Source organism: Dryobates pubescens, chromosome 2, assembly GCF_014839835.1.
Source record: "Dryobates pubescens isolate bDryPub1 chromosome 2, bDryPub1.pri, whole genome shotgun sequence".
Lineage (NCBI taxonomy): Eukaryota > Metazoa > Chordata > Aves > Piciformes > Picidae > Dryobates > Dryobates pubescens.
The window spans coordinates 37,074,093-37,100,144 of record NC_071613.1 but is presented as its reverse complement, the minus strand read 5'-3'; the positions used below and the strand labels follow the sequence as shown (position 1 = coordinate 37,100,144).

General features: G+C 38.7%; 1 protein-coding gene across 1 annotated transcript; it reads right to left on the bottom strand.

The window, feature by feature from the left end:
* Nucleotides 1–1,318: 1,318 nt before the first annotated feature.
* IFIH1 (interferon induced with helicase C domain 1) lies at nucleotides 1,319–25,622 on the bottom strand. The gene is made up of 16 exons (XM_009901191.2): nucleotides 25,170–25,622; nucleotides 23,293–23,449; nucleotides 20,855–20,998; nucleotides 16,877–16,954; nucleotides 12,876–13,096; nucleotides 11,815–12,025; nucleotides 10,068–10,285; nucleotides 8,492–8,608; nucleotides 7,881–8,004; nucleotides 7,558–7,791; nucleotides 5,905–6,161; nucleotides 4,669–4,818; nucleotides 3,673–3,834; nucleotides 3,263–3,453; nucleotides 1,649–1,742; nucleotides 1,319–1,544 (listed from the first exon to the last, which is right to left on the bottom strand). The coding sequence occupies exons 1-16, from the start codon at nucleotides 25,617–25,619 to the stop codon at nucleotides 1,362–1,364; spliced, it is 2,991 nt and encodes a 996-aa protein (XP_009899493.2). The 5' UTR covers nucleotides 25,620–25,622; the 3' UTR covers nucleotides 1,319–1,361.
* Between the last annotated feature and the right edge of the window lie 430 nt (nucleotides 25,623–26,052).

The window sequence follows — 26,052 nt, the reverse complement described above, 5'->3', positions numbered from 1 at the left end:
TATAATGAAAAGTCATTAAGTCTCTATATTTATCTCATAATCCTGTAATTTGTTTAGAAGTAATTAGCTAATCCCAAAATGGCCTGTATCAGGTTGGCAATACCTGAAATTTTCTGCTCTTCTCAGCCAGAAGTTAGGTTTTTTTCCTTCCCCTGAAGCAAGGCTAAAAATATGAAAAAACCCAGAAGAAAATCTCAGATACAGTCCTGATGCAAACCTGAAAAAAAACACCTGACTAAATAAAATATGCACAATATTTATGTTCCTCATTAAAATGTAGAACAATTAGAGGTCTAGCCATTGTAAGATTCTTTTTTGCTGGGATATAGCTTTTAGTGATGTTGTAATCTAGAAATTTTACCTGGGGCTACTGAAGTGTTTACATGTCTGTGTAAGCATACCACTTCATCCTAAATTTGCAAAGCTGACTGTTGTAACAACAAACAGACCTTCCTCCACCCTCTAATATCTTACCTGCAAATTCAGGACGGGGGGAAAATCTGACAATTAGATCAATATGGAGATACACTGTGCTATTTTTACAGTCAGAATACCACTATGCTTTAAATTACTGAGTAAAACCCTGGTATTATTATTGTCAAAATACTTAAAGTGAAAGTGAATAAACAGTATCACAGTTGGCAAAGGTTAATCATTACAGTAGTTTATTGGAAAAATGTATCTTATCATATAGCTAGTTTAAAAATCCTGTTTTACACACAGAAAGTCACTTGCCATTAAAACAATCAATTTCAAGTCAGGTTAAAGGCTTGATTTTTTTGAAATGTGTTTTAATGGAAACTTTATTTAGGTCTGTGAAAACATAGACCAGCTATGTTACAGCTTACAGCTAAAGAGGGGAAAAGCTCAGTCATGAAAGCACTGACAAAGTGACAATTCAGAAATACTCAGCAAATAAATCCTCTTTACGTGCTTCCCCTTATGAGACATGTTTATCTTCAAAAGGGCGACAGCAGGAAGAAAACCAGAAAATACTCACTATGGCATATTTCAAGGTGTTTGTCTTATGTTCTGTGCCTGACAACAAGTCATCTTACAAGCTTTTGACAGTGTTGTCACCCTAAGATGGACTGTAGTGGGTAGAGATGGGAATGTGTTCCATTGATTCATGACTGTACGACTTCTTTGTCCTGGATTACTACTGCAAATCTGAATGTAGATAGTAGCTGTGTGACTTTGTCTTCCTATTTCCTTGGGAGTTTTTCCTCTCCAAGACAATTTCCTCAGGCCCAGGAGCTTTCACGGTGTTTATGATGCAGCACTTTCTATGATGCACAGAAGTTTCTAATCAGCAATCGGGGAGGAGTTGCAAAGGGCTCTTCTTTTTTCATTCCAATTTCTTAATCTTCATCACTTGAAGAACAATGAGCTGCATAATCAAACCTAGGGAAACTAACAGGCAGATCTTTCCATTTTTTAAAAATATCTTTTGTTGGCTTTTTGTCTTCAAACACAACCACAAAATTGCTAATCTTTAGACAAGGTAGGGCAAGACCTCGGTGAACCATGATATTTCCCCAAGCCTGCAAGTACAAGAAAATTCAGTTTCAGGTAATAGACAAGATCATTAGACAAAAATAAATACAAACAATAACAGCATAAAAGTATAAAATAAGCTCTTCCTCACTTGTCCACAGTCTTTACATATAATCTCCCCATTTGTCTGGGAATCAGCATGGTTATCTTGCAGTGTCTTATTTTCTCTTGTATGATAAAGACTTCTGAAAAACATGCAGAGAGTGTGCATCAGAGTAAATTTGCCGTTCAATGCTACATACCAACTTAAACACACAGTAACTAAAATTGCTGAAGTTAGGCAAGAAATCTAAAAAGTTATAAACTCTCACTATTGTGCACATTCAGGAGTTGGAGAAAAGGAAAGGTCATATTTTGTACACCTAAGTAATGGCAAAATACAATTGTACTCCATGACTCATTTCGTAGCATTTCAGTAGCTATGAAAGCTCACACACTCATCTTAAAGTAGGAGCAGCAGGCTCTCTGTTGTAACAGGATAGATACAACTTTTTTTTTTTTCAGGTGCCATGGAGCTGTCAGAGAAGTGATTCGTGAAATTAGAGGTTTTCTTTTCATTCCCTGTAGTCCAACCTTATCCCTTAACAGAATCAGTTGATTCTGACTACCCAGACCTGCAGAGTACCTGCACATTCTTACATCACATGGTTTAGGGAGTACTTGATCTTGAGGGTTACTATCAGCCTGGGCAGATGGGCTGCAAGAGTTATTACCTTGTAGTTTGAATTGACTAAAAACATTTACTGTGACATTGTCTTGTCAATGTAAAGCTGCTTAATGTTTAGGGCCACAGCTCAATTTTAATTTTTTCAACATGTTTGTCATATTTCAACCAATTTCTCATAACTCTTCAAAATGTCTTAACCAGTAATTTGTCTGAAAGAAATAACAACTTTGGAGGGCAGTATTTTGGTAGGATGGTGTCTGTTATATAATTATCAAAGCATGATCTGTAAGGTACAACACCTGTCACAAATTTACTGTAGTAAGCAAACACAATTGAAGTTGAATTAAAACATTTTCTTGGAATCTTAATTTCCATTGTAAGTGGGAAGAGAAAGTAATCTCATGCCATCATGACACTGAAAAGTTAAACATAGTTTAACATAAATGTTTACCAAACTAGATGGCATCACTTGCAATGAAGATAAGAAGGAACAAGAACACTGTGAGACTGAAAAGTGTGTTTCCAGAATCCTCTAAATATACAAATTGTCAATGCACTGCTCATGGCTAATACGTTGTTTGAGTCACCGGTCAAGGTCAAACGCTTATCCTGGGTCTGTTACTGGTATAAAGGTGTGGGTAATTGGTATTCATCTTTGGTCATAGTTCCCATGTGGAAATATGTATCATATCATATCATATCATATCATATCATATCATATCATATCATACTATATTATATTGTATTGTATTACATCACATATGAAATTATATGATATGATATTATGTGACATAATTACTGTATCTTTTCCCAAGCTTTCAAACTCTGGTCTCCTTGAAATCAGCATTAAGAACCAACACCTCCTTCAGATTCATTAACTGTAAACACCTTAGAGCCTACAACTTGACAATACTGGAATAATTTTTTTTTTTTTTTCCTGCCCTTGCAGGACCTGGAGGGCTACAGGCGCTCTAGAGCCTTGCTGAAAGGAAAATCTGTTTCTGCCTGAAAGAGATAAAGTAGTTCAGAAACACTTACTGGAAATCTTTTTTCACACTGACATGATGCATCTTTTCAATAACTTGAATATCTTCTCCAGAACATATCAGTTTGTGGCAATTTTTGCATAGGAATTTTATTAATGAAGAATTTTTCTTGTGTGTCTTGTGCTGATCTCTCTTTGCCTTCATGCGTCTTTCCAGTACACTTTGCAACTGGAATTCCTGAATCTAGAAAAAGATCAGTAACATTTTGGTGGAATGATAATCATTTTTGTTCTTCAGTTATTTTACCAAGATCACTGTCAACATGACTTCTAGTCAGTTTTCTTGATGGGGTGTGTTTCCTCCCCTTACAAAAAGAAAAGCAGACTTTTCTAAAGGCCAATCCTAGGCCAACAATAGAAATCAGTCTTCTTTAAAGGGAAAGTGCAGAGTTGCAGTAAATACCTTATTTAAATACTCTTCCTGTGGCATCTTCTGGAGACGTTGAATGGCCTTATACATCATTTTCTCACGGAAAACATTAACATCCTCACGTTCAACAGCTCCTGAGCCAACTGAAGCCACAAGTGCATAGGTGCTCTCAGGAGCTCGAGCTCGACCACGAGCCTACAGTTTACAGGGAATACAACATAAACAGGACAATGCTGCCTACAACACTGCACATTTTTTCCTAGTTATGTAATGGAAGACATGCACTGCTTTACACAGTGTCCCCACAGAGCATTTTTTCTCACTTAACTCAGAGAAATAAAGAATCAGTGAATAACATATACTGTTTCTGCATTATCATTAGATACCTGTGAAACTCAGGAGATTTGTGACTAGCAGAACATTTTGCAAAACAGAAACTGTATTTTGTCACCAAAAATAAGCATGCATGTAAGTACTTATACAAATATTTGTGTTCACAGATTGAGAACAGGAGCAAACTGGTATTCTGATATGCAATTACCCTTTTTAACTTTTTGTGGTACCAATATATTGATCACTCTGCTGATCATATTCTTACACTTTTTTTTCTATTAAAAGAGCTTAATGTTTGTGTAGAGCTTTAACTGGATGCTATATCATTACACATGGAGGCAAATTTTATATTGCATGCCAATTGAGGATGGCAACTAGAAATGAACCTTCACAGTATCACACAGTATCACAGTATCACCAAGTTTGGAAGAGACCTCAAAGATCAAGTCCAACCTGTCACCACAGACCTCATGACTAGACCATGGCACCAAGTGCCACATCCGATCCCCTCCTGAACCCCTCCAGGGATGGTGACTCCACCACCTCCCTGGGACCTCTTGCAACCTTGTTGCAAGAGTGTTTTTTAGCATGCAAGCGTATCAAAATTATCCCCAAATCCCAGGTATGTGATTCATCATTTGTGTATTCCAAACAGAAAACACCTGAAAAGTAAGTGATAGTATGTAGTAAACATACCTGCATCATAGCAATTTCATTGGTGACAAGGCCATAGCGAATAACAATGTTACATTCTTTGATATCTAGGCCTTCCTCAGCTACAGTGGTAGCAATAAGTAAATTTACATTTCCACTTCGGAATTTATCAATAACATCCCTTTGTGCATTCTACAAACAAACAAATAAATAAATAAATCCACAACAAAGCAGTATGTTAATTTTCAGTACTAGTTTCTGCAGTCAGTGTTTTCCACCTGAGAGGATTAAAGAATTACAGTCCAATCATTTCAGAGCACAGTGCCAAACATCAAGTGGATTCAAACAACTACATTTAAACATCTTTCAAGATCACAAATGAAGACTGAGTATTTCAAACAAGTCTGAGCAGGACAGAGACCTCCTATCTGCTATATTCACTTTCAAAGTGTTGTAGCCACTGTTTTGTTTGAGCAATGTTCATGTATTAAATACCAGATTTTCACAGAAAACAAGCAACATTTTGAGAGAACAATTCTTAATTTTTTTTTTGACACTGAGAGCAGCTGAAAGAAATGGACCTTGCCCAGCACTAAGCCACACCATTTTTGCTTAAATGCTGAGGTGGCAGTTTTATGGGGAATAAAACACAGACTAGAAGAGAGGTTTTAGGATACTTAAGCACTTTGTTTTGAAAATGTTTCATTTGGATGTGTAACAGATGTTGTGTATGAAGGCAACACAGTGATATGAGATGGACTGTTGAGTATTAATCATGATATTTTCATTGCAAATGTTGGCAAACTCTTTAAGATTCTGCATCAGGATAAGTATAGTTATAAAGCTGAGTAAGCAATGGTATCAGAAAAGGACAGGCATAATCAGCGTTGTTATTTTTCAATTCAGCAACTAAAATACAATCTGAATTATTGTTGTTGAAGTAAGTGTAAACTCATTTAACAATTGCGTTTTCACATTTTGTTCCCCTTTTCTTCCTGTACCTCACTACAACTTGTGTCACTTTCAAATATATACTTCCCTAGGACATGGCTGCCTGTTACTCCTATTGCCATAGAATCTGAAATGAAAAAAGCTTGTTTCTCATGGAAGCAAATTTTTTCTGATATTATTATTCACCTGTCCTGAAGCTTGATGAAGTTAAGTTGCTGGCAGGTATGAAACTAGAACACCGGGCTCTAAACTTCAGTCTATTGTTCTATCACTAAAACAATCTGTTTTCTCAAATCCTGTAAAAGATTTGTAGTGCATAGTTTGTACCTGAGTCATATGTTTAGTTTCACTGTTATGTCCAGCTCCAATGAGGTAATGGGCCTTAATTCCCACTTCTTCAAATTTTGGGTTATCCTTAATCCACTGGAACAGAGCAAAGGCACTTAGCCGAGTCTTTGTGAAAATAATTCCTCTAGGTTCCTCAGTCTTTGTGAACTCCTCCATTAAAGTGTTTCGCAGCTGTATTAGCTTCTCATTTTCATATTCTGGATTTCTAGCCAACTCTTTCAGCTGTTTCCTTTTTGCTTTAAAAATAACATGTAAATTAAGAAAAAGTAACCATGTAAAATAACAGCTCTAGAAAAAAATAGCAAAGAGCAGATTTCTATATAAATCTCCCAGCATGACTAATTCACATCCAGTTAGATGAGCTGTTATGTATCAATTATTTTTGAAGTGAGCTTACATTCATTAAAAACACACAAATCAATAAAAAAACCCCCAACATTAGGTTTTTAACATACACTCTGCCTATATTTCATATTGAGAATAAGTAAAAGAAAAAAACTCTGCCTACATTCCAAAGCAGTACAGAGCTAAGTGCACTGTATTTCAGAGCTTAAATCATAGCTTATAGTATTTCCAAACAGTTTTATAATGGAAAAAGTCTTACAAGGAGAACAGTTAATATGCACGGCACTCTGAGCAGATAAAAATTGAGTACCAGCTGAAAAAGAGCTAATTGATTTTTCTAAAAGTGTTATTAACATTTCCTGAATTTCTTAACAATGGTGTTCTAGATCTGTAGTTCATAGGGTACATAAAGTTGGGATACATGCTGCAGTAAAATCTGTATTTTTGTGCTGCCCAGGAACCATAGGCAATGGGAGCAAACTTCTCTACCACTTCTTCATTGTAAAGGCAGTAGAGGGAAAAAAAAAGGCAAAAAAGATTAGCATGCCAAGAACTAAATGAATCCCTGTTCCAAGGTGAATGATCTATTAAAAATGGTCTTTGCCACTTAATTGTCTGTTTAATTCTCTCACTAGCTGCTTTACCTGAATCTTACTCAGAGTCATGACTCCCATCTCTTGGCATATAGACAAACAAACTTGGGTAGTAAGGGTTGGTTAAAAACTTGTAATTTAGTTTCTTTTGCATTCCATTTTCTTGACTTTTTTACCTTCAGGAATATCTACTGGAATACATATTCTATGTATGTGTCAGAGTTTCCCATTGGACTCTTCACTGGAGAAAAGCAGTGCTTTTACTTACTATAAGCCAAAAGAAAGTGCCTTTTGGCCAAAGCTGCAGAACTACTGCATGTTGGGACATGATCCCACTATGAGAGTGTTTAAAGTATGAACTATGACATTCAGCTAGTGTCATAATAAATGACATGGCAATCTCTAGGATAATGGGCCCATGCAAATGGTATTACTGCATAATCTGTGGAATTAGAATAGAATAGAATAGAATAGAATTAACCAGGTTGGAAGAGACCTTCGAGATCATCATGTCCAACCTATCATCCGACATCACCTAATCAACTAAACCATGCAACCAAGCATCCTGTCAAGCCTCGCCCTGAACACCCCCAGCGACGGCGACCCCACCACCTCCTCAGGCAGCCTATTCCAGTGGGCAATCACTCTCTCTGTGTAAATTCAAATATTAAGTATCATAGTATTTCAAACTTACCATGAAATAAACCTATTAGAAATTCATCTGTTTCATCCTGTTTTGTTACTGCTGGTTCGTCATCATCATCGTCATCACTCCTTACCATCTTTTTACTTTTCTCCTCCTTATAAAACTCACGTAGGTGATTGTATGCATCTATCATTCGGATGGTGTCATTTATCTGGAGAGCATCATTGTATTTCTTCAGGTGTTCTGCGCAGACACGTTCCTTGCGTTTTTTTTCTTTTGCAGCTAGAAGTGAACAAAAAATACAAACTCATGCCCTTGAACAGAATGACCCAAAGAAATTGAAAGCAGAGATACTTTTGCTATGCAGTTACCTCTTCTCTCTTCTCTAATCACCCACTGTTCATATGGCTGAGTTCCAAACTCAGATTTTGGATGGAGCTGGCAGTAGTTTTGAATGTCTGTCATGATCTCAGTAATTCTCTCTCTAAATGGATCCTAGAAATAAACCGATTACCAAAGTAAGCAAGAATGTTTCAGCAATAAATGTGAATATACCACACTGAGAAACTGTTTTAAATGTTAAACTATAAATTAAAAATCAAGTAAGTTTGTTAAGTGTGTTTAGAGTTGTGGAAGTAAATAGTTCAGAATAGAGCAAAACCAACACTGTCAAATAATGTATTTTTTTAGTGAATATAAAGTCATTTTCAATACAGACATTTTCATTATGTCCCAAAAGGTTTTTTTTTTGACCAGATACTTCAAAATTAGAACTCACTTAAGTAAATATTTAGTTCTATTTACTTTACTAATACTTTTCAATACAGAGCAAAGTAGCAGATCAGTATGTATGTATTCAAATTAGCACTATGAATGGTAATAAATCTATAGATAAAGGGCATTAGCCAAAAGGTTTTGAAACCATACACACACTTTTAAAAGGCAATATAACCTTAATACTATTTTGTTTGAAAAAATGTACCTTTCTTTTGTCATCTGCAATCACAGTTTTTTTATATGGTTCTTTCACCTGATTCTTCAACTGGGAGGCATGCTCTTCAACAGTCATGATTCTATGGGCATCAAGATTGGCACAGATCTGGGAGAAAACATGTTTAATTTCTTTTAACATTTATTGAATTATTCCATGTGAAAACTGAAGCTTCTCATTTAGATATCTGGTTTCATATAACTTTATTTTTTCCCTATAAAAATTTGATACAGACACTATCAGCGTAAGAAAGACAAAAACATTTCAGATGAGCTGAACAAGTTACTGTTTAGGCCATACATGATCCTTGCACACAGAAAAATCTTGCAGATCAGTATTTTGAAAAGATGAATATATCATCAATACTTTGGAAGAGTAGATTTTTTAACAGAAAAGAATACATCAAAGCAATGGTGAAACAGAAAAAAAAACAACAAAAGGACATTTAAGGGAGTAATTACAAAAGATAATTTGAAATTATATTTCTTGGAACAGGCAGAGAGAGACAAAATGTCTATGCTATCTGCACAACAGAATTGAACTTCTTTGCTTTTGATCTCTTCCAAGAAGAAAAGATGTACATTTCTGTCCAGATTAATAAACCTAAAGTCATAAGGGGAATCCGTACATTTTTTCTTAGGAACAGGGAAAACGGGAAAGGAAGTCTGGCAGTAACCTTTTTAATGTCTTGCACTAGCTACCCGTTGAGCTTGTAAATTCAGATTGTGTCGTTAGACATAAAATCTCATGTCTTATCATAAGATTTAAGAGCTTATGAAAATGAATTGTCTCCTTTTTCAACTTCCAGAAGGTTTTTGCCTCAAAATACTTTGCGGTTATCTCTATTTTAATATAGCGTAAAAGCTTCTTGTAGGCCTCGTCTGTTCAGTATTACATTCCCTTCTTGTGCATTTTGCTAGTCAGGAGTTTTCACTGGAGTAGTGGGCTAAATTCTTATTTTGTATTACTAATGTAAATACGTTAAATTTCAAGTGAAATAGTTTCTTTAAGTAAAGAATGTAACCAATTATCTCCAGTCAGGTGTTTGTTCAACTACACAATACTCCCTTCTCAATGAGTAACCCTAACTGCTGTAAAGAAGAAAATTTGCATGCTACCTGTATCTCACAAGAGGTTTCTGCGTGTTTAAGTATTCAACTTTTTTTTAATCCACTTTCTTGGATCCAGCTTTTAGTCACTCTAGAAATATAGCATTGAGGAATGCACAGTAAATTGCAATTCAGAAATAGAAAATAATGTTATTAACTACAAAACCTCACTGTTTTGTAGATTTCTTCCCTCTCATCTTGAGACTTTTTCAAGTGAGGCAATCTTTTTAGTTCCCTTTTCAATAAATCCTACTTCCTTGTGAAGCAACCTTTATCTGTACATGGATTTCCACTACTTTGTAGTGGGTTAAGCTGCTACATGGCTGTGAGCTGAACTTTGATGTACGCATGAAAAAAGTAACACAGATTATATATCTGGAGCCTAACACTGACTTCAGAAATTTTACATGAACAACACAATATCCCTTTGGCAGTTTGCAAGTGTGAGGGCTACTTACTCTCAGAATATGTTCTTCAGCTTTTAAGGAAGATGTTGCACTTCCTACACCTGGTGAGGCTGTAAGTCCCAGAATCTGAGGCTGTGGGATCAGTGGTTTGTTTTCTTTTGCTAGCTTCTTGTTCTTAATCTTTTGTTTTAAGTAACGTCGCATTATGTTGTTGTAGACACCTTCCTTTTGAGTGTGATGACATTCATCAATAATGATGAGTGAAAAATCTTGAATCAAAAAAAAAACAACAACAAACCCAAAGAAACCTTTAAAATAATTGTTTTTCTTGCAAATGTAAAAATTGTGCGACTAAATCTTCTTCTAACAGGTAAGGATGCTGGAGGAAGTCGTGGATGGAAGCTGTATATATTTAATGGGCTTTGGATGTGTCAAGTAGTTTTATACTGAATGTAACAAAAAAAAAGCTTATTTGTTTTTGCAAAAGCAATCTGATGGTGAAAAAATTGTATAGATCTCTCTCTACATTGAATAACCAGTTGTAAGAATATATCATAGTTTAACTCAAGCCTGTCTTTTGTATCCGTAACAGTATCTGATGAAATACATCATTTTTGTTTATGATTAAAATATGTAGTACAGCAGAAACCTTTCAGACATTCTGGAAAGGCCTATCTTGATCAAAATATGCTTCCATTTTACAGCAACACAAAGATTTCCTCCTTATTCCTGTCTGATTAAAAGATTTATATTACTTTGTGGATGTGTTATTAGAGAGAATAAACAGTGGCAGTGCTACAAATCATGTCTTTTGTAGTGGAGGAAACTGATGGCGATTCACAAGCAGTACTATGTTCTTTCTGGTCAGATCATATTTCCATGCATCAAATGAAGTATATGACAAGGAAAACTAAGATTAATTTTATTTTGGTATAAATTTCTCAAAAACAAAGAAAACATCTCTTTAAGCTATCTGCACATGCAGCCAGTGGCATATATTTCAAGGTTCTGATTTGAAAGGTTTATGAACATTTGTGTTTCTCTAACAGCAAAACTGGTTTATGGAGCTCCCACTCTCCTGTAGCAGGCCAGCAATTCTCTAATTTAATACTATTGCCTACAATGCAACAAAAGTTTGTGGAAATGACTGTAAAGCAGTCATTTTGGCACAGTGAAAAGGAAATAAGAAAATCTCTGATAAGGTTAAATCTCTGCCTAGGTTAATCAAAAGTCATTCTGGAGGAGGGGAGGTAAAACTGAGATACTCAAGTGGTTCTGCAGGAAGTTTGGCAGTACTCTGCTAAGCACTAGGCAATGATAGGTTTCTGCCCACTTCAGAGACTGGCATGTTAGCAAAACTGGAAGAGTTTAAAGAATACAACCTTTATAACTGTTTGGCTTTTATCTTATGTTTCAGTGTATTTCTCAAACTACTCACTGCATGTGAGGTTGTCTAACTTTTTCTCATCCTGCTCAAGGCTTCTATGTGGGATAACTCAATGTCCTACCAAGCATGGAGAGTGGAACCAATAGGGCTGCATTTGCACAAATCTGAGCTTGAGCTACATAAAATAGGAGGCATAACAAATATTTAGTACAAAGGAACTATAAACGTCTAATTTGGCTTGAAAAAAATTGCATTAACTGCGACCCAGTCTTTACTCTTAGCCTGTATTTATAAAACCAGTAAACTGAAAAAGCACTAACTACTGAATCTGGCACAGTTTTACTTTGCAATTTTCCAAAACAGAAACATACTTCTACACCTTCTGTAAAAATTTCAGAATTAAACACTTGCCTGATAAGTGTACACCTTCTTCATCTTCTTTAGCTGCATTTATCAGTGAATTCTCTAGGATCTGTGCTGTACTGATGATGACATCATGTCTTCTGACAACTTCAGGAAATGAGATTTTCAGCTGAGTATCACCACTTAAACCAGTAACGTGATACCAGCGCTTCAAGAATGGATTAAACTCCGTTTGTAAATGCTGTTCTACCAATGAGACCTGAATAAAAGTTTCCAAATAATTTAAGCCAGAGCATACACAGATTCAAAAAGACATGCCTTTTTGCTAGAAATGTTGCTAGATGAACATACACTTTGTATGAATGTATTTTTTAAAAAAAAAAAGCATCCTCTTATTCACTGCAGGATAGGATTAAAAAACCACTCCATCACACACAGAAACCAAAACCAAGCACTGAAACCCCCCAAATAAAGCCCTCCTCTTCACCTGTTTCTACAAAAGCTTTTTGTCCCAAGAACTTTATCTTAACTGTGCCATAGAAAGACTGAACAAACAATGCATGCTCTGGCTCTTTAACTGAACTTTTTACTTGCTATCAATGTTATTCTTATAGAAGCATGTGGATATTTCTATTTTAATAAAACTCTTAAATGTATTTCTATATTTTAATATTACAGCAGAAGGTAGCTTTATATTTGCTAAACTTAACTGTCAAAATTACAGAAATTATCAGAAAATCTGACAGAATATCCCTCAACTGCTGTGAGACTCATTAGGTTGTCTTCATTGCCAAACACAGACTGTTAAAGATAATTGTGTGTTTTAAAATATTGTTTGAGTTCTACTTATTCTAACGTGAAATCATACTTTTTCCAGTAATGTAGTCATAAGAGCACATCTAACTTTGCACTTGCACTGCAGTAAAATGAAATCATTCATGCTTGCACCATGGTGATGATGCAGTGGAGAAGACAGTTTAGAGCTGCGTGACTTTAAACACAGCTACATCTGGAAAAGCTGAGAAATGTGTTTATATTCATTTTACTAGTTCTATATTAACAGTATGAGGTCTGAAAACTACTGCTTTTTAAAGAACGGCCCAACATACCTTGTTGACAAGTACTATAACTTTTCCAGGCTCTAATGCTCTTTTCTTCTTATCCAAGTGATCTTTGGTAATGTAAACAGCCACTCTGGTTTTACCACTGCCTGTAGGAAGACATATTATAATATTCTCTCCATTCAGGGCTGGCTTTGCAACTTCCATCTGGTAATCTCTCAGGATCAAATCTGGCTCTGGTGAAGCTCTGTTCTCCCCTTCATCGTCATCTAAGTGTACAAATAAATATAAGTATTAAACAGGAGGCATACAACATTTATCAGAATACTGAACAAATGCCAGAGAGAAAAATATTAATTCACTCTCAGAAGTATCTTCTGAATAAATAGAAACAGGACATATTAGCTTAGGCATTGCTGTTCTGTGGACCTGTGCAGCTCTGGATAAGAACTGCTTATATCCAGTCACCAACCAGAGTAGGTGAAATAAGCCACAGTATATCTTCACCCATCTCTGTTGACATGACTATTGTTATGTATGAATTCAAGAAATACAGTTCAGTAGCACTGCAATGAACAAAGCTTGTGATCAGAGCTGCAGTTCTTATAATCTGGCCAATCTTATGTGACTTTCTCGTTCATCAGTTCTGAAAAGCGTTTGGTTGCAAGGCAGCTACCTTTTTAAATGCTTCCCAGAGGATGAAAAAAAGGATGGAGCCATAGAATGAAAGAGAGAGAGGGACCACTTAAATGGTGAACAGAGTTTATAAATTATAAAAAAAACAAACAGATAAGAAAATTCAATTGCCCATACAAGATAGATCTAACTGCAGAATGTATCAGACCTATTCGTGGCAGACAGTGCTGCTTCCAGACTGACTCATACATAAGGCAGTCAAGCTGTTCACTAAAAAGCCATGTACACTTGCCACCTGAAGGCCAAAACCTTCCATCTATCATATAAAATGCAATGACAGAGAGTTCAGATTGATGGCTCACAGGTGAAACAAGCAACATTCAAAAGCTAAAATGTGGAAAAAAGCTGTTGCATTATTTCAGGTATTAAGAAAAATGAATCAAATCTCTTGAGTTTATATATATATATTTAGGAAATCAGAAATTATGTATATTAATATCAGAAGTACATATTTCAATGCAGTTTGGAGCTTTATTCCCCACCCCCCAAGATACATTTAAATCACCTTCCTAGCATTAACTATCCTCAGTGAAGAAAAGGCACAAAGCCATTCTACCAGACCAAAAAGGAGGGGAGAAGCCTTATTGTATTTCCTAATGATATCATTAAATGAAGAATCATGAGAATTTTATTATCACTGATACATTATGCACAAAATAAGTGTATTTTTCTAGTGTCCCTGATTCCATTAAATAAAATTAAACTAACAAAAAGCAATGAAGCTTGATGAAATACTGCTGATGGAAACACCATAATGTCATTCTTAAGTGTTTTTTGCTTGTTTTGCCTTTTAGTGTGATTGCAGTACTACCTGGAACACAGGGAAATTCACACCAGAGAGTAGTTGCTATTACTTATCTGACTTTTGCTACTCTTTTGAGGATGCACATTGTTTGCTTTCTGGTTGGCTAAATTCAACAGTTCGATCATATTGAAACTTGCACTTTATCACCCATCTGTTTGGTTAAATTTCAGTTCCTTAACATCCTCAATTAACTGTCCAGGCCTAAAAAATATTTAACTTAGCTCTCTTTTACCTTCCCCAGCCCCTGTTTAGATAAAGGCTAATACAGGGATATGATTCAACTGAAGAATTTTCATCATTCAGAGTGTAACTTTAGGGAAGTTGTTTGCCTTTGTACAAGGTTCATCTGAATTGCAGCTCTTGCCTAAAAGAAACATGATTATTATTCCACTATTGCTCTAATTCCACAATTTTTCTTAAATATAAAATGATCCCTGCATAGAAAACTGACTGAATCCACATGACTTTTGACATTAAAATCCAGTCATGTCAGCGTATTAAGACAGTATTGAAACATCTGTTAATACAGCATGCACTTACTTCAAAATTTCAAATTGAAAATTCATAAATATCACCAAGTCCATCTGCATCTCCTGATCTTTTTTTCTTATGGTTGCTCTCACTGAGTTTACTTTAAAAAGTGTAAATGTTTCCTAAAATGTTTTAGATAGCTGTTTGAAAAGCCCATGTGTAAACAGAACATATTTCATATAAACATTGGGTAAAAAAATAAATGCATCTATTCTGTATTCTTTATGTAACTGTAATAATTTACTTTTTATCTGCTGGACATAGTGAATGCCCTATTTACCTAAAGGGAGATTTTTCAGGAATCTTAAAAGCTCAAGCTACACATACGTATGTGCTGTTATATACCATTAGCCTGTATCAGCCTGACCAGCTGATAGAGTGTCTGTCCCCAGAACAAAGACGTTTCTGTGCACAGACACTTCATGTGACATAGTGTGGAAAAAATACAATTTGATGGATGAGTCACATCCCTTGATGCAGAAGTACAAAATACATTCTTTAGAATTAGCAACACATCGACTAAAATCCTAGCTATATGGTAGCAATTTAGGTTTGAGATGTTCTGAATTTTCTGTGTACTTACAAAAACACATTGATTTTAATATTTAAAGAGCTGGAAAATAAGGTACCCAAATTCTTTCTAGCCCTTGTAGAAGACACAGTCCCAGCACAAATTTTGTAAAGACTAGATCCCAAGGTAACTGGTTTAATTGGTTCCTCTTGAATTCTGAGTAGGCAAACACAGGCTGTTCACCATGGTGGACAGCTGCAAATTCATTCTGCCTGAGGTCTGAGACTAAAGGAAAGAAGAATGGGATGTCTTTTACAACAGCAGTGTTCAATGGGCTCAGTGTATACACACAGCAAACTCATAGGTATCTGCAAAGTATTACGTAAACACAGTTCAGTATTTAGTTTAAAACTGTACTTAGAACTCACACTTGTGCTTAAAGTTGAGATTTGCTGAAGTCCTGAGGTAGTAGCCTCCACTGACTAGGTTACTTTTACTAATAGGGCTAAATTACTCAGGTCCAAAGTGGACGTTCATTACTGTTCTTCAGGTACCCTGGAAATGGTTCTTCTCACCCTTGGTATCATAGTATCAGTCAGGGTTGGAAGGGACCACAAGGATCATCTAGTTCCAAACCCCCTGCCATGGGCAGGGACACCTCACACTAGATCAGGCTGGCCAGAGCCTCATCCAGCCTGGGCTTAAACACCTCCAGGGACGGGGCCTCAACCACCTCCCTGGACAACCCATTCCAGGGCGTCACCACTCTCATGGTGAAGAACTTCCTCCTCACCTCCAGCCTGAATCTCCCCACCTCCAGCTTCATTCCATTCCCCCTAGTCCTATCACTACCTGATATCCTGAGAAGTCCCTCCCCAGCCTTCTTGTAGGCCCCCTTCAGATACTGCAAGGCCACAATTAGGTTACCTCGGAGCCTTCTCTTCTCCAGACTGAACAGCCCCAACTCTTTCAGTCTGTCGTCACAGGAGAGGTGCTCCAGCCCTCTGATCATCCTTGTGGCCCTTCCCCGACGTTCCAGCACGTCCATATCCCTTAGATGCCTCTAAAGCCTGTCCTAGTCTCTCTCACCCTAAGCAAGGGCCAGTCATAATCTGGACCCTCTTTGAGATCAAAGAAGCACATTTATGTGGCACCATTATGAGTATCCATACAGATGACTGCACAGGATGACTTCTAGAAGTCCCCTCCAGCCTACGCAAGTCTATCATTCTGCATCACTGATCATTTTGAGTGATGACAATGTCTAGAGACCTATTCAGATAAACTCAGTAAATCAACTCTTTTGGGGCTGGGCCCTAAGTCTAGGCATCTAGTCTAAAAACAGCATCTGTTTTCCAATAAAGTAAGAGGAAGTCTGGCATCTAAATTCTGTGAACTAGAGTTCACAGGGACAGCCTTCCACTAGTTTCTGTTCTAGCCCATTCACAGAGTGCTTGCTCTCCCAAGTTTATTTTGCAATTACTAAATATGAGAAAAACCACATACCTGAATCACTGGTATTGTAGGACTGTCCCAGGTTTTCATTCAAGCTGACACTTCCACCTCCTGTGAAGACATCTGATTCTAAGAAAAATATAAACAAATGTAGTACTGTATATTTGCTACACAAATCTAAGTAACAAAAGCGTGTCATTTGCTGTCTTCCCAAGCTGTTAACTTAAGCAGGGATGGCTCAGGTATAATTTGCTTTATTAAACTTTTTCTTAGATGAAGAAAAAAATGTGAACAATGTAAATAATTTTCTTATGGAAGAAAATATTGAGTGGAAGATGAAAATCTAAATGTAGAGTCATGATTTATTGTTGCCTGGCATCTACGTTCTGTTTGCTTGAAAGCAAGGGTCTAGACACAGACACAACTTGCCTGCATGATCCCCTCTAGTCCTCTTTAACTGCATCTTTTCAGAAGGGTGAAAAGTTAAAGAAAAGGAAAAAAGAAAGAAATCCATGTTGATTACTGGATATACAGCACTGCTGGCAAACTGAAGGCATTCTCATTTACTCCCTGTAAACCATGAGAGTTGTATCTGTAGTGGAAGAAAATAAAAACCAGATTTTTTTTTTTTGTTTGCTTGTTTTCAAAGATTTCTTCATGTAACATGAAAAGAGTAAACTTTAGTTTCAGGTAAATAAAAGTAGAGAGGAATTATTAAATCTTCCAAACAGTTTGCCAGTAAAAGCAGAGCCTGACAAACCTGTTACATCCAGCAGAAGACTTGGACAGTCCCATAGAAATCTGGCAAGTTTACTGCAGGTATTCTAATGTTAAGCTCTCCCTCTGCTGGGCAATCAATGTATTACACTAACTGTTTTCGGTCACCAGTGTTCTTCGTATAGCTAGATTTCCCACAACGCAGTCTCATTAACATCAAAAGAGACACAGTTCTTCTGGAAAAATCTGCTGCAGCCTCACCCAGCACTGTCACCTCACCTGCAGCAACTAGGCTTATAGTGTGCATAAGAAATTGGACAGAATAATATAAAAGCACTGACCTATGTTTGCTTAATTATATCACAAACCTGTGTCCTATCATTTTTTATAGCCTTTTTTTTTCAGTGAGTACTGTATTGATGTTCATATGCTTATTATCCTCAAAATATACTTCATAAAGAAAAAGATATGCTGTGAGTGAGAGTTTAGAACCAATCAGAAGTTATAGTGTCTTAGACTGGTGCTCTTGAAATATACTCTACAAAATCCTGGTAAATGAAATGGGAATGAAACCTAGTTTGTGTTCAGTAAAGATATGAAACTTTGCCCTTCCTTGATGCAAGTTTTGCTCTGAAACCTGAATGAATAACAGAAACAAAAATGATGTTTCACAGAACAAGTATAATAGACACAACTGAAATCATAATCACAAAACATTCAGGTTGGAAAAGACCTTCAGGATCACCGAGTCCAACCGACAACCCTATTTTACAAGGTTCACCCCTAAACCATATCCCCAAGCACCACATCCAAATGACCTTTAAACACATCCAGGGTTGGTGACTCAACCACTTCCCTGGGCAGCACATTCCAATGCCTGACCACTCTTCCCATGAAAATTTTTTTCCTAATGTCCAGTCTAAACCTAGCCAGTCACAGATTGATGCCATTGCCTCTTGTTCTATCACTAATTACCTGTGAGAAGAGACCAGCACCAGCATCTCCACAACATATTTTCAGGCACTTGTAGATGATGATGTGGTCTCCCCTCAGCCTTCTCTTTTTCAAACTAAACAGCCGCTGCTCCTTCAGTTGCTCTTCATAAGATTTATTCTCCAGGCCCTTCACCAGCTTCATTTCCCTCCTCTGCACTTGCTCCAGTAGTACTTTGACATCCCTCTTGCATTGAAATGCCCCAAACTAAACACAACACTCTAGGTGTAGCCTCACCAGAGCTGAGTGCAAGCTACAACAGCTACCACCAGAAGTCAGGTATTTGTTTAATTCTTTCATTTTTAATAACACAACCATAAGAGTGATGCAAACCTCTGTTCTTCCTGTCCTACACTTTTCCTAATTTATTCCACACAGACCTCAGAACTTGATCCATATATGAATCACCACCATCTGTAGGAAGAGTGGGCAAGGACATTTAAGACTTTAAGCACCTAAGTCAAAACCCTAGCATTCTAAAAATCAATGCAATCAATACATCATAACTTTCCTGATGCAACAAGGCTTCCAGCTCCTCTTGTTTGTTCCCCATGCTATATGCACTAGTGTATATGCACGTCAGCTGGGCTGCTGGTTTCACCCCTGACTGCAGCTTACCACCCTCAGACTCCTGTCCGGGGGGACTGGTTTCAGCCCCTTTCCCCTTCAAATCTAGTTTAAAGCCCTGTCAATGAGATCTGCCAACTCCTTTCTAGGACCCTTTTCCCTCTATGGGATAGGCTGTTCTCATGTGCTAGGATTTTTCTCCCCCTCTGGGACGGATGTACTCCCATCTGTTGCTAGTGGACCTGGTGCCATAGAAAGTTCTCCAAGACTGAAAAACCCAAAATTCTGTTGGTGGCACCAGCCTCTGAGCCAGTTATTAATTACACCTGCTTTTTCCCTCCCACTGGTGGGAAGGGGAAAAGAAAAAAAATGCCCACAAACCCACAACAAAAACAAAGGTGCCTCGGCACGTGCCGCTAGCCGCATTTGAGCGAGCGGACAGCAGCGCTCTTGTAAAAGGGCGTCGCGTGGCTTGGCTCTGCCTTGTTTAAATTTCCCGCGGCTGACGGTCACCCTCTCGAGCCGGCACACGAGCAGACGACCCTGCCGGTCCTTGCTGTCTGCTGAGGTCCTCCCACCCTCAAAAGCCCCAAAAAGAAACCAAAAAGGAATGCGTCTTGGCTTGAGCATACCGGTCCCAGTGCTGGTCCCGAGCAGCTCTCTTGCAAAATGAGGTGTGTTCTAACCATTTGCAGGTGTACAGTCTACACCAGACCAAGGTAAATTTAAATCAATCTGCCAGAGTTCATGTAGTATGCACACCCTTACCACCATTTCACTGAACTGATCTGCTCAAGTGCACAAATTGCTAATACCCACTTGTCTATTAATTTCAATGCAGTTCAGTGCTACAGACACCATAGTTTTCAGGCTAGAATTAGCTTATATCAGGCTAGTTAATAGCTAATAGATGTAGTTATCTGTAACCCTCAACCTGACAAGAGGCAGTTAAGAGGTCAGGCTAACAGCAATTAATTCTGCCTTCAGTAAGACTACAATTAAGAGTCTTAGCCATGCCCTGGAATGATCCTAAGAGTGAGGAAAACTCAGTCTGATCCATTCTGAATCATCACTAAGTATTTGGCATCTCTCCTTTATACTGGCAAATTATGTTCCAATCCAAGAAAACCAAGTTGGTATTTTTGCTGTAGTTAATAATTCACTACTTGCTACAAAACATTGCGATATGCTGTTAATATCATGCTGAATGAGAAATAGGCTGGTACTGCTGCACACTGAAAGGCTGCAGTTTTCAGAGCCAATTTTTAAAAAAATTATTCATGTTTGATAAAAAAAAAGAGCAGCCTTTGCTGTCTTACTCCTCTGGCTGAGTTAAAAAAAAAGGAAGGAAAAAAAAAAGAGCAGCCTTAGCTGTCTTACTCCTTTGGCTGAGTAAGCCCACTAAAATAATTTTAGGCAGGATTTAATTTGGTTTTAACTATTCTTGTTCTAGAGCAACTTTTGGAACTGAACAAGTTTGTAGATCTGACCCTTAAAATTGCTACTTCCAAAATTTCACTGGGAGAAATAGAATTTGGTGCTTTCAAAACAAAACAAACAAACAAACAAACAAACCAACTGACTACAAAACCCAACCTTTACTTTTCCTGTTCATGCCCTTCACCTACACAGTACCATATGATCCTGAATTTTGAGCAAGATTGAATCTAATGCACCAGGCATGTTTTTTGGTTACTTGATGCTGCTACATTTTAATGGTTGCCAGTACAAAATACAAGATAGTGGACATACCTGAAATGACAGAATTCTTTCCAACAGATGTTTCCAATATATTGTTCTCACTGTTGAAACTATCATTCACATTTTCTTGCTGTTTCAAATCCTCCAATTCTTCATTTGTACTGTTCTTCATCCCATTTTGCCTGTTCTCTGTTCCTAGAAAAAAATTCCAAGGCACTATCAACCATTTAATTTCTTTTTAGTGTTGAGCACAGAAAAAATTATGCTTTGCATATTAATCTGTACAGTTTCTTTTAGGGCCTGAGTTGCCCAAGTTTACTGAAAAACCTACAGAGTATTGCATCAAACAACTGAATTAAAATTTAAGTTCTACCCTATATGATCTGTACTATACTGAAAATTCAGAAATGCAAAGTTTGGAAAGAGTGAAAAACAAATATATTAAAAGGATTTAATCACTCATATATTTGCTATGTATCTGTTACTTTGTTACCCTTACTGATAGCAAAGTAACAAAGACAAAAATGTAAGCCTCACAAAGCTGCAACACAAAATGAGTATCAGGACCATCCTAGCATCTGACTTGCAGATAGAACTAGCTGGGTTGGTCTTGTCCTACAGATTGGAACATTCAACCACCTTTGACCTTCATGTTCCAACATGACAACTGCTTATCTGGGTCTGGCAGACTGGCTGATTCCTGTCCTCAACTGGAAGAAACACCTTCACAACCCTCATAACCTAATCTTAATGCATTGTCCCATATGCAGCAACCAGAAGTCCAAAGACATAATTCTAATGAGCTCCTCAAGCCTGGTAAATGAGAAATCTGTAAAAATCCTTTAATCTCAAAAAAATCTCATAAAACATATGTAAAGCCCAGTAAAAAGCAGGGACAGAGTATTTGGGGGGCTGCTTACTTTTTCATATTTTAGGATCCAGGGGAGCACTGGGATAATTTTACAGTAACATAATCATTTTACAGGAATAAAAATTAGTAGCCAAACCTCTCTCTTTTATCTTCATTTTGGTAATCTCTTTACTAGTTTATTAATTATAAAATATTTTACACAAAGTATTGAGCTTTATGAATATCTTGTTCCCAAGGAGATATACTGCAGTGTGATGGAAAATGCCACATATATTTGAAAACCACTCTATAAAGGAAACACTAATCCCTCTGGTGAAGCAGGAATCCTGAAAAGGTTTTTATTCTTTGGTCAAACGAAGCTTCAGAATGTTTTTTATGAATTAGGAAAACAGCACACTGAAAACCCAATAGGTTATAAAAGGTAAGGATTGATTTTCATTGCAAGTACATACTGCATAGAAACACAGAATGGTTTGGGTTAGAAGGGACCTTAAAGATGATCTAGCTCCAACCCCACTGCCACAGGCAGGGACACCTTCCATTAAACAGGGTTGCTCAAGACCTCATATAACCTGGCATTGAACAGCTGCTATTGCTGAATAAAGACTTCTAGTGTTTAAAAATCTGTTGAGTAAGCTGTTATATAACTCAATTTTGAAATTTCTGAACAAGTGAATCTGAGAACCCTGCATTGCTTCACAGACAGTGGGATTGAGTGCACCCCGAGCAGGTTTGCAGATGACACTAAACTGAGTATGCCAGACGGATGGGATGTCATCCAGAGGGACCTGGACAAGCTGGAGAAGTGGGCCCTGGTGAACCTCATGAGGTTCAACAAGGCCAAGTGCAAGGTCCTACATCTGGGTCAGCACAATCTTCATTATCAATACAAGATGGGGGAGGATGTGACAGAGGGCAGCCCTGTGGAAGGGGACCTGGGAACACTGGTGGACAAGAAGCTCGACACAAGACAAAAATGTGCACTTGCAACCTAGAACACCAGTCACATCCTGCATGGCCAGCAGACAGGGAGATGAAACCACTCTGGTCATACAGTGTCCTGCTCTGGGGCTCTCAAGACAAGAAAGACATGGACCTGATGGAGACAGTTCAGAGCAGGGCCACAAAAATGGTCAGAGGGCTGGAGCACCTCTCCTATGAAGACAGGCTGAGAGAGTTGGGGATTGTCAGCCTGGAGAAAAAGAAGACTACAGGAAGACTTTATAGCAGCCTTCTAGTACCTAAAGGGGGCCTACAAGAAAGCTGGGGAGAGATGATTTACAAAGCCATGGAGAAATAGGACAAGGGGCAATGGCGGTAAACTAGAGAAGGGTAGACTCAGATTGGCCATTAGGAAGAAGTTTGTTACTGTCAGGGTGGTCGAGAAATAGAACAAGTTGCCCAGGTAGTTTGTGGAGGACCCATCCCTGAAGATATGCAGGGTCAAGCATGAAGGGGCTCTGAGCAACCTCATCTAGTTGGGGATATCCCTGCTTAATGCAGGGGGGTTGGTCTAGATGACCTTTAAAGGTTCCTTCCAACAGGATGCATTCCATGATTCTAAGCAACGGTAAGGAAAAAAGAGATACTCATTAGTACTACTGAAATAAATGACTACCTTTTGTATTTCCACTTAATTCATCTGCAAGGCTTCCATGTTGGGTTTCACGCAGAGCAACCAAAAAATGAGAGAACCAGTCCTTCTTCTGCACTATTCTGCTCAATAGCTCCCTTGCACCATCTCTGTTCCCACGATTGTCAGTAACAGCATGGATCTGGTGAAAATAAGACAAAACAACAATCTTCAGACTTTGGAAATGGTTCAGGGAAGTTGGTAAGACTAGTGTATGTACAAAACCATTTCCCTGTCATCATTAAAATAAACTTGAGGATATAAGGTGGGCCTGGCACTTATCTGAAGAAACATACTGCAATTTTGTCTGTCCTCATGTTTGTCCCATTTGGTTTTAGGCAGGATCTATAAAACTCCCGAGACCTGAAATTTAATTGGAGACTGGTAATACCGGGCAATTGTTATAACAACACCACTCTGTAATAGTAATGATTATTATTATAATGGAATAGTAACTAGTGCTCATGGTTTAGGGAATAGCTAACCTTGATTAAGGAGCAGTGATATTCATGCAGTTTATCAGAATTCAGACTTAATCTGCACATGACCTTATACATAAAATGGAACATTTTCCTTAAACTCTGCCTTCATCATCTCGATTCCCATTTCAAGAGACAATAGCTAAGCATCTAGAGAAGTGGCTATTGCCCTCAAAGAAGCTATGGAAAAGTGTCCCCAGGTGGTCATGAGCAGAGCTTGATATGTGATCACATGATGAAAAAAGTGCCCATGCCAAAAGCAAAGCAACCTGAGACAGGTGTTCAGTCCTTAAGGGCAGTGTTCCTGAGACTCAAGCAGGCGTAACAGTGAGCACTTCAGACTGAGACTGAATACTGGAAGGGAGTATATGGCAAGCAGGAGTAGGGAGAGGTAACAAAAATATGAAAGCCTAGGTGCTGTAGTTCAAGCTGGCATGTCATTGTTGACTGTGAAGCATAATGATGCACTTAATGGTAATACCAGCAGCAAAAAGGCAATCCAGGGGAAGACATGGGCCTATTACTAAAGAACAGAGCCAGTGACGTCCTAAGAGGCCCCTGCTTCTTTCTACTGTGTTACCATGATCTACTCCCCCTCCATGAGGGTGTAGTCAGCCTTTACTGCTACCTGACAGTCATCATGTGAAATAATTTATACAAAAACTGTCAGTTAACTGAGAAACTACCTAAAAAGCTCAGAGTGCAAATATGATGTAGTTCCACCCTTATTTTGCCAGTTTTCCCCATATTGCTATGGCAAGTGCTATTTTAGCTTCTTCTAACAGTGCTTCTGGGTGTCCAATATTTGGGGTTCCAAATAACTTTCACGCTAGTGAAATAATTCTTAGCCAAACAGAATAAACACTGATAAATTATTTCAAGAGTTAACTCTTGCTCTTTCTTGTCAAACTGGTATTTCTGCTCAGTCACTGTCTAGTATGTCACTGCTTAGGGAACCTATGGCAAAAGCAGAAGGTTTTGATTTATTTTACCTCAAGATTAGAGACCATTACTGCTTCTTGATATGGCTCTGAGGGCAGAAGACACTTAATGATATTCTAGAAGATCCTAAGATCACTGTCAAAATTACAATTCACAGTAAAGCCATCCATATTCCTTCCACTTAGAGAGTTTAATCTTCTGTTGACATTTTTCTTTCAATGTTTCTTAGCTGGCATCCTACCTGCTGGCCCATTGCCAACAGTCTTCACTGGTTTACTTTGGAGTACCACCTCTCTTTTCTGACAAGTTTGGTTACTCTTCCTTTCATTTTTGCACTTACAAAGCCATTTCTAGTTGTGGATTCCAATGTGACCCACAGCTTCTGGTGGGGGCCAGTCTGTGGCACCGCCTGGTGCCTGGCCTGACAGGCAGGCCACTTACCCGATCCAAGTCCTCTTCCTGGAAGATGCCCATCTCCATGCACTTCTCTGCCAATTCTACGGTCCGTATTTTATCCACCAGTGTGCTGTGGAGTAGCTGCACCAACTGCACGCAGAGGTCATGGTCGGCCTCCTCGGCCGGCGAGGGCAGCTGGCTGAGGCTGGGGTTTATGTAGCAGGCGGCCAGGCTGCACCCGCCGTTCTCAAGCGCCTGCAGGAACTCGAGGAACCAGCCACAGCCGCGGGGCCCCCGCTCCACGGCCCGCAGCAGTTCCTCTGCTCCCTCCACATCGCCCCGCTGCAAGGCGGCCACCCGCACCTTCTCCTTTTCTTCGGCGCTTAGCGAGAAAAGCTGGTCCAGCACCGGCTGCACCCGGATGCACTGCTTCAGCCGCGGCCTAAAGCAGGAGATCATGTAGAGGAAGCGCTCGTCTCGGGACGACTCTACCATCGCTGCTGGCGCACGGGACTCCGGCACTTCTCTGCTGTCGCTGGGGCACGTCCGGCCGCGCGCGGTCTCCGGCAGTGGGGGAGTCCGGACCGGCGTCCGTGAGGAGAGTGTTCCGCTCCTCGCCTCCTCGGGTCGTCTCCAGGCCCGACCTGGCTCGCTTTTTTCTGGTTCTGGTCCCGGCACCGCTTTCGGTTTCGTTTGCGAGTTCAGTGCGTTGACAGTAGAGGCCGGCCAGGGCGCGGCGTCATCGAGGGCTGCGGGTGTGGGACCGGCGGCAACTGGAGGGAAAGGCACGGCTCGGTGTTTACTCCTGAATGCTTAAAAGGAAACCTTGAACAGGGACTGTAAACAGGGACTTCACTTTACAGATCACGAGTTTCTAGGACCAGTCACTGGTGTGTCAGTGTCTTCCGCACACGGCAGCTTTCCAGGC